At 51.9% G+C, this 13,007-nt stretch overlaps 1 protein-coding gene across 3 annotated transcripts in view; it reads left to right on the top strand.

Moving 5' to 3' along the window:
• Positions 1-13,007, top strand: part of ACLY (ATP citrate lyase) — a 42,559-nt gene that overhangs the window by 16,942 nt on the left and 12,610 nt on the right. For 2 of the 3 annotated variants that reach the window (XM_067716061.1, XM_067716060.1), the window contains exons 12-20: positions 257-411; positions 862-952; positions 2,039-2,068; positions 5,198-5,339; positions 5,623-5,791; positions 7,553-7,657; positions 8,820-9,016; positions 11,467-11,548; positions 12,245-12,355. In XM_067716061.1, coding sequence (XP_067572162.1) covers positions 257-411; positions 862-952; positions 2,039-2,068; positions 5,198-5,339; positions 5,623-5,791; positions 7,553-7,657; positions 8,820-9,016; positions 11,467-11,548; positions 12,245-12,355 — 1,082 coding nt within the window. The remainder of the gene's footprint in view (positions 1-256; positions 412-861; positions 953-2,038; positions 2,069-5,197; positions 5,340-5,622; positions 5,792-7,552; positions 7,658-8,819; positions 9,017-11,466; positions 11,549-12,244; positions 12,356-13,007) is intronic. The other variant, XM_067716062.1, reaches the window with a different exon arrangement.

Below are 13,007 nucleotides of genomic sequence, written 5' to 3'. Positions count from 1 at the left end.
CGCAGGCTCTCGTGCTGCCTGTGGTCACTGGAGAGTGTCTGTAAGGCTCTTTCTTGCTCTTACTGGCAGGTAACCTTTACAGGGTTTTGTTTGATGGTGAAGATAATGACCACCAACTTCTCCTGGGATAATTGGTCTTGCACAGAAAGCGCCAGACATCGGGCGGGCTGTGAAGGGGCCTTGCCAGTCATGTGGCCTTCCTTGCAAGGCACTTATTAGGAGACTTGAACCATGGATCCTTTTCCGTCCCTCACAGGGAAGACCACTGGGATCCCCATCCACGTGTTTGGCACTGAGACTCACATGACGGCCATTGTGGGCATGGCTCTGGGCCATCGGCCCATCCCCAATCAGCCGCCCACAGCGGCCCACACTGCAAACTTCCTCCTCAACGCCAGCGGGAGCACGTCGGTAGGTGCCAGTCTTCCTCTGCCGTAAAGCCTGCAGAGTCATCTTTGTCGCCCCTCACATCCCATCCCATCCTGGGCACGGTCCCCAGCTTTTTGGGGGCACTGGGGAGGTGTGGGGAGAAGGTAGTATGTGGTTGGTTTCTGTATCTCTGCCAGTTTTTTCTGCCCTATCAAAGTAGTGTAATGGAAAGACCAGGGATTTTTTAATCAGACCTGAGTTCAAGGGAGGGACCTTGGTGGGTATCGCCAAGAACCTCAGTTTGCTCACCTGTGGCTTGGGGACAATACTAATTCCTATCTCAGAGGGTTGTTAACTAGTTCTTTTGGAAGCAGCTTGTAGAGAACAGAGCTGTGCATAGTTCTTGTTACCTGAGTTCTTTGGGGCCTTAATGACCGGTAGCTTTTTTTCCAGCTGTTCCCTGCGACTGTTTCTCTCTCCTTGTTCCCCCAGACTCCAGCCCCCAGCAGGACGGCGTCTTTTTCTGAGTCCAGGGCTGATGAGGTGGCACCTGCAAAGAAGGCCAAGCCTGCCATGCCACTAGGTAACTCCCAGCAGTTTCAGGACCCTCCTGTCCCCCTTCCCTTCCTGGGCCCCGCTGGGCCAGCAGAGGTGGATGGAAAGCGGTTTGGGCTTTGCTTTTGGGCCTGGTGCATGGGATGGGAACAGACACGAGGAAGTGGTGGCTGGAGCCTTCCCCGTGGGCTCTCCTGGTGCTGAGGGCCCACGCTGTGCCTGGGTCACCCCACTCCCCATTGTCTTCCCCTCCGCCCCCTTCTATGGGGTGTGTGAGCTGGGCAGGGAGGCTGCGGAGGAGACAGGGTTACAGAAATACCAGGTGGGGGCAGCGTCCCTCAGCCTCTCCTCCTGAGTGGACGGCAGGAGCCCAAAGCTCAGAACGGCGGAGAACTCCCGCGCCCATGCCCCCAGCCATCCTGGGGCTCTTCCCAGGACAGTCCCTTCCGGTGAGCCCACCGCAAGGGCGCACATGGTCTCCCAGCCCGTCTGTGCTTTGCCTGCTCGTCTGTCCCTCCTGTGATTCATGAGAGACGTGATCCCTGCCAGCCAGCCCTTGCGACCAGCACTAGGTAACCTGTGTTAGTTACCGCTGGGCTGACGTGGCCTGTGTGGCCTCTTCCCGGGACGGACGGAGCGTGCTTAAGGCATCTTGTGAAATAGTGACACTGGCTCCAAGCACTCAAGATTGGAAGCCGCCGCCCTGCAGTCCCCAAACCGGTAGCTTTGTCCACAGCACAGAATGACAGGTCCAGTCCCTCGGCCTAATCATCTCATTGTGCTTCATGGGGACAAAACAGGTCAAGAGGGTGGGAGCGGGCCTGCTGTCCCTCTGGAGGGCCTGGGCCTTTGGTGCTCAGCACACCCTCCAAGCCTTGGTGCTTTTGCTCCTCTCTGCGCTCTGTGGGCCTTCTCCCCTTCTTGCCTCCACTCTGCTGATCGGGGGTCTCTCTTCTGTTGGCCTCGCTCCTGTCTGTTGTGAATAGACAAGAGACGGGGAGCGCAGCAGCCCTGCAAGGCTTGTCCATGGACCTCTCCCTGTTCCCACCCGCTCCCTCCAAAGCCTCCAGCCATCAGCGGGTCACTCAGTTGCCTTGGTCATTTTCTTTGACAGATTCAGTCCCAGGTCCAAGATCCCTGCAAGGTAGGATGCCCCCAGCTCCGCGTGTGGCTTGATAGCGGGTTACAGTCTTACGGTGTGCTTTGTCTCCCCGTCCCCGGTGGGTTGCAGTGTTGTCTGGTATACTTTCTGTCCCTGCCTTGGTGTGGCCTGCCCCAAGTCCTAGTCTTCGCTCTCCTTTCTTTCCCACCCCTGCTTATTTCACACCCCCGCTTTCCTTGCCGTGGGGCTGTGACTCCATGTGGGAGGGGGTGGAGAGCGCAGGACGGGCAAGAGCCAGGCCCACAGCCTTGGGCAGTGGGTGGAGCTGAGGAGGGAGGGTCCTCCTGGGAAAGAGGGAGCCATGGAAACTGAAGGGGGCGTGGCAGAGCCAGCGGGCCAGAAGGGGAGCCACTGACCACCTGATTTTCATCTACATCCCATGATGTCCTCGTTTTCTTTTCCCACCTCAGCCTCACCACCGCCGACTTCAGCCCAGACTCCCAGCACCAGGGACAAGTTTAGATTTCTCTGGGATTTGGGTGGAAGACAGAATGGAGAAGGAGAGAGAGAGACCCGGAAGGGTGTGCAGTAAATCTGGAGGAGGGACTGGGCTTTGTCTGCTGTGTGAGGTCACTGTTTAGCAGGGACATTTTCTGTGTGTGTTCACACAAACTTGTACACGTTCACCTGTTGACCGAGGTGAATAGGTGAATCGGTTCAAAGCGTCAGCGCCTTCATTTACCTTTTTGACATTGACAGCTGTGAGAGATCCCCCGCTCTGGGGAAGGGGAGTTTCTGGTGAAGGGGGGTTTCGTAATGATGACCTCTGACTCCTTGCTAAGAAGAGGAAAGGGGTAACTAGGCAAGGTCAAGTAGCCCTTCCTCCCCTACCTCTGGCATCATCCACTGTTACCTAAAAGACCAGACCTGAGGCTGAGCCCTGTGCAGAAGGACAGAAGGAACGGGGGCAGACTCTCAGTGAGAGCTCTTGGCTGTGGAGGGTGGAGGTGGGGTTTAGTCTCACTGTCCTGGGCGGTGCTGAGACGTGGGAGAGGAAGGATGGCGGTGGATCAGGAAGGGAGGGTAGATTGGGCCAGGACAGCAGAGCCAGTGGAGGAGCCTGGTGGGGGCTTAGCCCCGGAGCACAGGTTCTCTCTGGGGCCTCCATCTGTGCTGCTGCTGGGCTGACGATTGCCACCTTCAGCTTTGCCTTCTCTGTGCTCTGAGAGCTCCAGTTCTGCCCCCGTTCGAGCTGGAAGTGCGGGTGGGTTCGTAGAGATTCCAGGCCTTGTCCTGATTTCTGTAGCCTCTCGGGTGGACAGATGGGTGTATGTGCACTTGCGTGCGTGCTGACTCTTGGGGATGTGGGCTCCCCGAGGATGGGGAGTGGTGGGGCCGTGCTGGCTTTATATCCCTCCTCAGTTGCACAGTTGAGCTGCACCTCAGGTTAGGACAGAATCCTGGCTCTGATGCTAGATGACCTACAATCTTCGTCATTTGGCAACTCTGGCCTTCAGTTTTCTGGGACTGGAAAGTGAGGGAACTGGATTAGGTGGTCTCCCTTGTTCTGTGATCTCACGTCTCATTGGAACCCAGATGGGTCCAGGGCACAGTAAATCCCGGGTGTTTGCACCAGCAGGAGCCTTCTGTCATGAGAAGCTTATGGCTGTGATGGAAGAGGCAAGCCTGCATAGGGATGAGAATCTTACATGCCTTGGGAAACTGGTCTCTTTTAGCCAAGCCTGTGCTAGTACAGTAGGTTAATTAATACCAATGCCCCTGAGCTCTCTGCGTTATTTTCCTTGGGGGAGCTGAGAACGTCCCCTGTGGGCTACTTTTCTCCAGCAGAAAGCAGGAGGGTCAGGTGACCTGCCTGTCTGGGGCGACAGCTCAGGAATGCACTTCCGCCAGCTCTTGTCGTTCCCCTCACCCCTTTCCTGACGCCCCTTTCCGCCCCTTTCCTGCCGGCCTGTCCAAGAGCATTGTTCCGAGCAGGAAAGAGCCACCTGGGAGGAGGCTGTGGGGAGCAGGTCAGGTGGAAGTTCAGTTAGGATCAGGCTACAGCAGACCTCTTCATTGGACCTGCGCTGACCTAGAATCAGGAGGATTCAAATCCTGTCCCGAGCTGGCTTATGTCCAAGTTCACAGGCGACAAGGATTGTTGGGGAGCTGCTTGAAGTCTTGTGGTAGACAACAGGGTCCTACTGTATAGCACAGGGAACTATATTCAGTGTCCTTTTATAAACCATAGTGGAAAAGAATATAGAAAAGAATATATAGATGTATAACTGAGCCACTTTGCTGTACAGCAGAAATTAATACAACATTGTAAATCAACAATACTTTAATTTTAAAAAGTCCAAGGGACTTCCCTCGTGGTCCAGTGGTTAAGACTCCATGCTTCCTAAGTCAGAAAGAGAAAAACAAATATCGTATGTTAACGCATATATGTGGAACCTAGAAAAATGGTACAGAGGAACCAGTTTGCAGGGCAGAAATAGAGACACAGATGTAGAGAACAAACGTATGGACACCAAGGGGGGAAAGCAGTGGTGGGGTGGTGGTGGGATGAATTGGGAGATTGGGATTGACATGTATACACTAATATGTATAAAGTAGATAACTAATAAGAACCTGCTGTATAACAAATAAATAAAATTAAAATAAAAAAAAACCCAAAAGAACAAAACGACTCCGTGCTTCCACTGCAGGGGGTACAGGTTCAACCAATCCCTGGTTGGGGAACTAAGATCCCGCATGCCCACGCCCCCCGAAAAAAAATAAAGTTAAAAAAAAAAAAACTTTCGGTCACCCAAATTGGGAGAGCTTAACATTTTTTTCTGGTGACTTTAAATAATTGATCAAGCCCTCATTTGCATGTACATACCTTTCCTGTGAAGTTGAGCAGGTCCTGTAGGAATTCTGCTGTCTGTTCCCTGCTGAGCCCTTTGCCAGCCAGGCAGGTTCCCTCGGTTCATTTTGCGCTCTCTGCCACCTCTTTCCAGAAGAAATCTAGGCGCCTCCTCCCCCACGTTCTCAGAGTTCCGTCTTCTTGACATTCCTTTGCAGTTTTGACGCCTCGCCCTCGCAGGACGTGGGGCGTGGAGGGGTCTGGCAGGCAGCCCCCGGGGGGTGTGTTCTGGGTATACTCGCTCTGTCTCTGCCCCCCAGGAAAGAGCGCCACCCTCTTCAGCCGCCATACCAAGGCCATCGTGTGGGGCATGCAGACCCGGGCCGTGCAGGGCATGCTGGACTTTGACTACGTCTGCTCCCGCGACGAGCCCTCGGTGGCTGCCATGGTCTACCCTTTCACGTGAGTCGCGCACGGCAGGGAGGCTGGACGCGGCCACTGAGCGGGATGTCCTCATCCCATCTCCTCCAGCAGCAGCACAGAGCTGGGCGAGCCCTGGATTGTCCCCTTTGCCCGAGAAGCATCTGCCCACCCCAGACGGGGCGGTCGAGTTCCTGGGGGATCTTTTTCCCCCACAGACTAAACTCTTTGAAGACAGACCCTGCCTTTCCGCCTTCCGGGTGAAGCCCCTCCCGAGCCCTGGCCGGTTAAGAGTGTCCTGACCCCTCCTCTGCCTTCCTCACAGCGGGGACCACAAACAGAAGTTTTACTGGGGTCACAAGGAGATCCTGATCCCCGTCTTCAAGAACATGGCTGATGCCATGAAGAAGCACCCGGAGGTGGATGTGCTGATCAGCTTTGCCTCCCTGCGCTCAGCCTATGACAGCACCATGGAGACCATGAATCACGCACAGGTAGCTCCCTGCGCCCTGGGGCGGGAGGCAGGGGCACCCTGAATGGCGTCCGCTGCGACAAAGGCCTTGGGACTCGGGACTGGCCAGTGATTGGGGGGATAGTGGTTGGAGACCTGATCTTCAGGAGGCAAGGTAGTCACCAAGGGTTGGTGGGCTGCTTACCCGGGCTGCCAGAGAGTCAGTCCGGGGCCGTCTGCCTCCACCAGGTCCTCTCTGTGCTGAGACTGGCTTTCAAAACAGGATCAAAAGCACTTTTTTTGCTTACTGTAAAATTGTTACGTATTTATTATAGAAAATAATTAAATGCTGATAGTAAGAAGAAGAGGGTAAATACCTCGGGTCTCATTTCCCAGAAATATGGTTGCTGACGTTTGAGTACATCCTTATTCACACCTTTTTCTGGGTTTGAACAAATGGAATAACGCTGTATCTATCTTATAATCCTTCAGTGACTCTTTCCACATCAATACTTACCAGCAACATCATTTTTGCTTTTTCGAGTCTCATGATGAGCATAGATCCTTAATTGTTTCCCCAGCATAAATGTCTCGAGGTCAAACTGCTGCATCAGAATGTGCAGATTTGAAAGCCTTTGATCCATCCTGCCCAGGGGCCCTCCAGAAAGGTCCAGAACTGGGGATGTAAACTCCCATCACTAGCATGAGAACGACTGTTTCTCTGTACCCTTGCCAACATTGAACGCTTGGACATAAAGAACGTACATGCTTGACAAAATGATAGGCATTCTATTTAATTTGCATATCTTTGATTATTAACTAAGATGAGCTTCGAAAATACGTATTGGCCATTTGCATTCTGTGACACGGCCTCGCCTCCTTTTTCTCTGTTGAGCTGTTTATCTTTTTTGTTACTGATTTGTAAGAGCCCTTAGGGATTAAGATACTGAGTTTTCTGTTCAAAATTATTGTCTGATCCCAGACTGGCTTACTTCAGTTTATGACTGGAGTAAACTTGTTCTGATATCTCGATGAAGCAAAAAAGAAAACACACCTGCTAAAAATGAGTGGCTTTTCTAGTTTAGAACAGAGGTTGGTGAACTACAATGCAAGGGCCAAACCCAGCCCCCTGCCTGTTGTAAATAAAGTTTTATTGGAACACAGCCATGCTCACTCATTTACATATTGTCCGTGGCTGCTTCTATGCTGCAGAGGCAAAATTTAGTCGTTACCACAGAGACCACATGACCAACAGACCCCAAAACACTGTCTGGCCCTTTATAGAAAAAGTTTGCCTTGGATCTTCCCCCCGACCCGCCAACCCCCTCTGGCTTCTCCCTCAGCCCACTGTCTGGTCCAAGTGTGGAAGCAGCTTGTTTCTATCAAGGTTTTGTCCTGTGGGGGTGTAGAGTCAGAGCCTCAGAGGGCACAGCAGGGATAGCCCTGGATAGCTGCTTCATGCTCCGGCACCTGGACACGTGGGAAGCAGGTGGGGCTGAGTCTCATGAGTTTTTGGATAGGTGAGAATATAACAGTTTTGACTACAGCAAGTTTTCAGAAACATTTGTTCCACTTGGTTACTGACTCACTGTGGTGTTAACCAATGGAGCGCAGTTTTGGGTGCCTCTCTTTGGGGGGAGGGTTGAATGAGCAGAGTAGGAACAGAGGCCTGTGGGAAGAAGGGGGTGCATATTGTTATCATTACTCCTGGAAGGGGCCCTGGGAGATGGGTTCTGGAATGGTCACTGCCTCGACATCTCAAGTGGTGAAATGATAACGGGAAGGGACTATCCTCGTGCCCTAGATCCGGACCATCGCCATCATAGCTGAAGGCATCCCCGAGGCCCTCACGAGGAAGCTGATCAAGAAGGCAGAGCAGAAGGGAGTGACCATCATTGGACCTGCCACCGTGAGCATCCCTTCCACTTCTGGGCCCGTAGGAAGCTCATTGCTGATGCTACTGTCTCCCATCTAGTTTGAAAAGATTGAGAGAGTACCTGTTGAAAGTCAGGCTGTCCATTTCCAGTGAATTTTTTTTTTCTGGCTGCGCCGTGCGGCCTACAGGATCCTAGTGCCGCAACCAAGGATCGAGCCCAGGCCCTGGCAGTGGAAGTGCTGAGTCCTAACCACTGGACCGCAAGGGAATTCCCTGTCCACTTCAGTTAATAAAGGGCTCTCTCCGCAGACCATATCACCTTTACAGTTTCGAGGGGCTAACAAGATTTTTTTAAGTGTCCACCCTCAGACAACCATAGCATGGTCTTTGATTATTCCTTCAACTGTAAACCAAAGAAAAATCTACCTAGGGACCTTACTTTTGACCCAAAGGCCTTTACATAAGAAAAAATGGCCCCGTGAATGTTTTTTTGTTTTTGTTGTTTGTTTTTATTTAGTTGTTGCCTTAAAAATTTGGCTGAAGCCAAGAATTTTTTTAGCATCTTTATTGGAGTGTACTTGCTTTACAATGGTGTGTTTCTGCTGTATCACAGAGTGAGCCGGCTGTACGCATACATACATCCCCACATCCCCTCCCTCTTGCGTCTCCCCCCACCCCGCTAGGCGGTCACAGAACACCGAGCTGATCTCCCTGGGCTATGCGGCTGCTTCCCACTAGCTGTCTGTTTTACGTTTAGTAGTGTATATATGTCCATGCCGCTCTCTCACTTCGTCCCAGCTTACCCTTCCCCCTCCCCATGTCCTCAAGCGTAAGCTTTTTGAGCTAAGCAAGGGACCTTTCATCTTGGAGACAGAGGGTGATCTTGAGCAGAGGTGCACACTTGCATCAGACACTTTTACTGGGTGCTGTTGCCCTTTTGGAGCAGAAGAGGCGACCTGACCCTGAGTGTACACCTCCAAATCTGCAGTCGTAAGCCACGTTTTACCAATAAGGCTCCCTTTTTTCTGTGTGATGTCTCTTGATGGGAGAAGAGAGTCTTCCTCAGCAGGAACCCCGACATGCAGGTGCTGGCCAGGGTGGGCTGGGCGGGTAATCCAGGGCTCTGTGACCACCCCCCGAGCTCTATGGTCAATCAGCCCGCCCTCCTCCCTGACCGCGGTTTCCGCCCTTGCAGGTTGGTGGCATCAAGCCCGGGTGCTTTAAGATCGGGAACACGGGCGGGATGCTGGACAACATCCTGGCCTCCAAGCTGTACCGCCCCGGCAGCGTGGCCTATGTCTCGCGTTCGGGCGGCATGTCCAACGAGCTCAACAATATCATCTCTCGGACCACGGATGGCGTCTACGAGGGCGTGGCCATCGGCGGGGACAGGTGATCAGCTGAGGGACAGGGCGCTAGGTCCTCTATCTCTGCTCGCCGCCCGCCGCTGAGCTCCATGCACACAGGGATGTTTCTTAAGTCCATAAAGTGGGGCATCTCTTCTCTGTCTCAGGACCAACATGAGCATAAGATCAGAAAATACAGAGAAAAACACAGGAAGGTGTTTTAAAAGGTGTTTGGGCTTTGGGGGTAATTCCCTTTGTTGTCTGAGCTGTGGCCGGAGGGTGGCAGCAGAGTGCACTGCTTAGCAGGGCTCATTCTGAAATCAGACCCTGGGGGTTCAAATCCCAGTTTCCCTGTTTGGGGGGGCGGGGTGGGGGCAATCCTGGGCAGGTTTCCAACCCTCCCTAGACCTCCATCAGCCTTACGTAGCAAATGGGTAAGGTCATAATCTCTACCTCCTGGGGTTGTTGGAGGATTAAGTGAGACTAACACAGGGCCTGTGCTTAGTTAGTACTCAGTGCTAGTTGTAGTTAATAAGAGTGAAAGGAAACACTGTTCCTTTACTCACTACCATACTCATACTTCTGGCCACAAATGTGGCCAGATTTTCCCACACCAAGCAGTTCTCTGATTCTCTGCAGATAGCAACTGGAGGTCCTACAATTCAGTTCAATTCTGACACTCTACTTCAAGATGGCATCATAGCGTCAGGTCCCACAGGTTCAGGGCTCAGTCCCACAGGAGTGCCCCCAACTTCATATGTCAGTCACAAGTCCAGCCCTCTGGTACTTCTGACCACCGGCTATAAATCAGAGGCTCCCATGATCCCCTCCTCGAGTTCGATAATTTGCTAGAAGGGCTCACAGAACTCAGGAAAAGTTTGCTCACTAGCTTACCGGCTTATTACAAAAGGATGCAACTCAGGAACAACCAGATGGAAGAGGTGCATAGGGCAAGGCATGTTGGGTGCGAGGAGCTTCCCTGCCTTCTCTGGTGAGCACACCGCAGGAGCCCTCCAAGAGTTGCCTCATGAGAACAAAAGACACTCCTATCACCCCCATGACTAAGGAAATTACAAAGTTTTTAGGAGGGCTGTGTCAGGAACCGGTGTCAAAGACCAAATATCAGAACAGACGATGCTCCTAGCGCCCCTGGTCACTCAGGAGATTACAAGGGTTCTCAGAGCTCCGTGTCAGTAACTGGGAGCAGAGACATACATATTTCTTATTATTTCGCAGATAGTGTCCTCATTATTTTTGTTAGTAGGAACAGTAATCGGTAGGTCATCAGTTGAGTAATGTCTTCGAGCAATGCTTGGTATTTATTACCATAATAAATGTTAGCCATCACTGTTTACTGTCGTTACTGCTGTCACTACTGCAGCTGTTTGGCTCAGGAAGCAAAAGCTGTTGGGAGAGTGAGTCACCTTGTCAAGGCTTTCTGGCTCCGCCAAGTCATTGCAAATGGAACAACTGTGTGAGAAGGGAGAGGTCTTCAGGGAGGTGGCCTTGGGACCCTAGTCCCCAGGTGCTCCCTGACGAAAGGCTCTGGGTCAGACGGGTCTGGGCAGTGCTGCCAGTTATACTGTCCTCTTGGGATTTAAATACCCCTGAGCATATCAGAAGCACTCGAAGATCTACAAGGACCTTGTAGATCTGAAGCTTACTTGGCCTTAAACAACTCTTTTGCAAACTCATGTGACAGTAGAAAATTTAAAAAAATATTTTGGTTTATACATAGACCTTCTAGCAATCGCCTAGGATATAGCTTGGTACATTGTATTAATTATCTTTTGCTTTGTATTAAAAAAAGTCACCCCAAAACAAAGTGGCTACAAACAACAATGAACGTGTACCCTCATGGTTCTTGTGCGTTAGGCTTCAGGGCTCAGCTGGGCAGTTCTGGCAGGTGGGCTCTCTGTTGAGGCGGTCAGATGTGGCACGCTGGAGGTGACCCATCCACGTGGCCGGCAGGTGGTTCTTCTCTGTGGGCTTCTGCACAGGCTGCTGAGAGTCCTCAAGACTCGGCGGCTGGCTTCCCCTAGAGCGAGCGATTCAGGGGAGAGCGCTGGACAGAAGCAATTTTTTTATGACCCCGCCTTGGAAGTCAATGTTACAGAATGACTTCCTCCATATTTTGTTCCTTAGAAGCTAATCATTAAACTCAACCCAAATTCAGGAGGAGAGGCATGAGTTTCCACACTTTTCAAAGAACTTGTGGACATATTTTAAACTCACCCCACATGTGCTCTCGAGGCATCTCTTACTGCCGTATGAACTTCTCTGGGCTCACTAATTCCTCTTCCTTCCCTTCCCTTGTGCCCCATTTACTACCTCCCCCTCCCCCGTTATTCCTAAGGCATCTCTGGACCCTCACTGGGCATCCACACCCACAAAAAACCCCACAGTGTTCTTAGTACAGGTGTGCTTCCCACACGGGTACACACACCTCACCTCACCGAGTCTCCTGCTCATGAATATCCTCCCTGCTCTCACCAGGTACCCCGGCTCAACGTTCATGGATCATGTGTTACGTTACCAGGACACTCCAGGAGTCAAAATGATTGTGGTTCTTGGAGAGGTGAGTTATTTTTAAAAAATGGTTTTACAGCGGAGATTGACACAACACTGTAAATCAGCTATGCTTCAATTAAAATAGAAAAGGTTACTTGATTATTAAAGTAAAAAAAAATTTTTTTCTGATTATAAAAGTAACGATGATTTTAGTTTTTAAAAAAATCACGCATTTTGGTTATCTATAACTGAAAGTGGCAGTCCCTGGTAATCCTGCTCCCTAGACACTGGGGCTTAGAGGCTGCCACGGTTAACACTGCCATGTTTGTTCCTAGGAGAGAAGTTCTTGCCTCTCAGCGGCACAGATATTTTAGTGCCAGCAGAGGAGAAGCTTTCACTGGCTGGCCCCAGTCTGTCCCTGGTGGGCAGTGGGTAGCTGGAGTCAAAGAGCCTCTCTTACTTGTGCCCCTGATCAGGTCTGGTCCTAAATTATCTCATACCCTTAGATCAGGAAAGGGGAGTTCCGGGGACTCTCCGAGGATACCCACTGCCCTTTAAACATTCTTCCTTGCATCTAATCTCAATCTTCCAGGCCAAAGCCCATGTGCCCTCATCTTCTAGCCAAGTTCTAACTCGGGACACCTGATGGCCCCGGCCCCTACCTGATGTGGGACAGATTTCCTGCTGCACTGCTGCTCTAGGTGCAACTCAGAATGGGTTCCACTGACTTGGGGGCTTTTTCTTGTTCCCTGTTCTCTGGCAGATAGGAGGCACGGAGGAATATAAGATCTGCCGGGGCATCAAGGAGGGCCGCATCACCAAGCCCGTGGTCTGCTGGTGCATCGGGACCTGTGCCACCATGTTCTCCTCCGAGGTATAGCCATGACAGATCCCTGCTGGGCAGGGAGGCCGAGAGGGGGGGCGTCTGCGGGGAGCCGTGTGGTCGTCTTATGAAGCAGCTGGTTCCTTCGATAAACGTTTATTACCTGCTTGGTTCCTACAAGGTCCAGCTGGGGCCCTGCTCTCTAGAAGCTAAAATCCAGTTGGGAGAGACAAACTCATAGCCAGATTAAGGCCAGAACAAGGCTCTGAGTCCCTTCTCAGAGTAGAAGCAATTTACTGCCTGGAGGAGTTGAGGTGGCTTCCTGGAGAAGAGGAACCGCTCCTTAAGGAATAAGGAGGAATTTGCTGAGCGAGAGGGAGGCCTGGGAGGGAGAGGATACACCCTAGGCTCAGAGCTGGGGAGGGCGGTGGTGGGAAGTTCTGCACGGGGAGAAGCTGTAGAAGAAAACCTCTGTATGTGTTACCATGACCGGATGCCTGTGACAGTGCCTGTGGGCAGAAGTAAGTACAGCCTGTAGTGGACGTTAGATAGAAAAGCTCTGAGCTGTCGGACTCCTGCGGGGTGGGATCGGCCAGACCTCAGCCCCTGTGGTCCAGCTTAGACAATCCTCTATCTCGAAGATGGCCCACCTGGTGAGGATGAAACCGAGGAAACCACCACCTGTCACCCATCAGTTCATCAG

This window comes from Pseudorca crassidens, chromosome 19 (assembly GCF_039906515.1).
Source record: "Pseudorca crassidens isolate mPseCra1 chromosome 19, mPseCra1.hap1, whole genome shotgun sequence".
In the NCBI taxonomy this organism is placed as follows: domain Eukaryota; kingdom Metazoa; phylum Chordata; class Mammalia; order Artiodactyla; family Delphinidae; genus Pseudorca; species Pseudorca crassidens.
The sequence above is the reverse complement of the archived record's forward strand: the minus strand, read 5'-3'. Positions and strand labels throughout refer to the sequence as shown.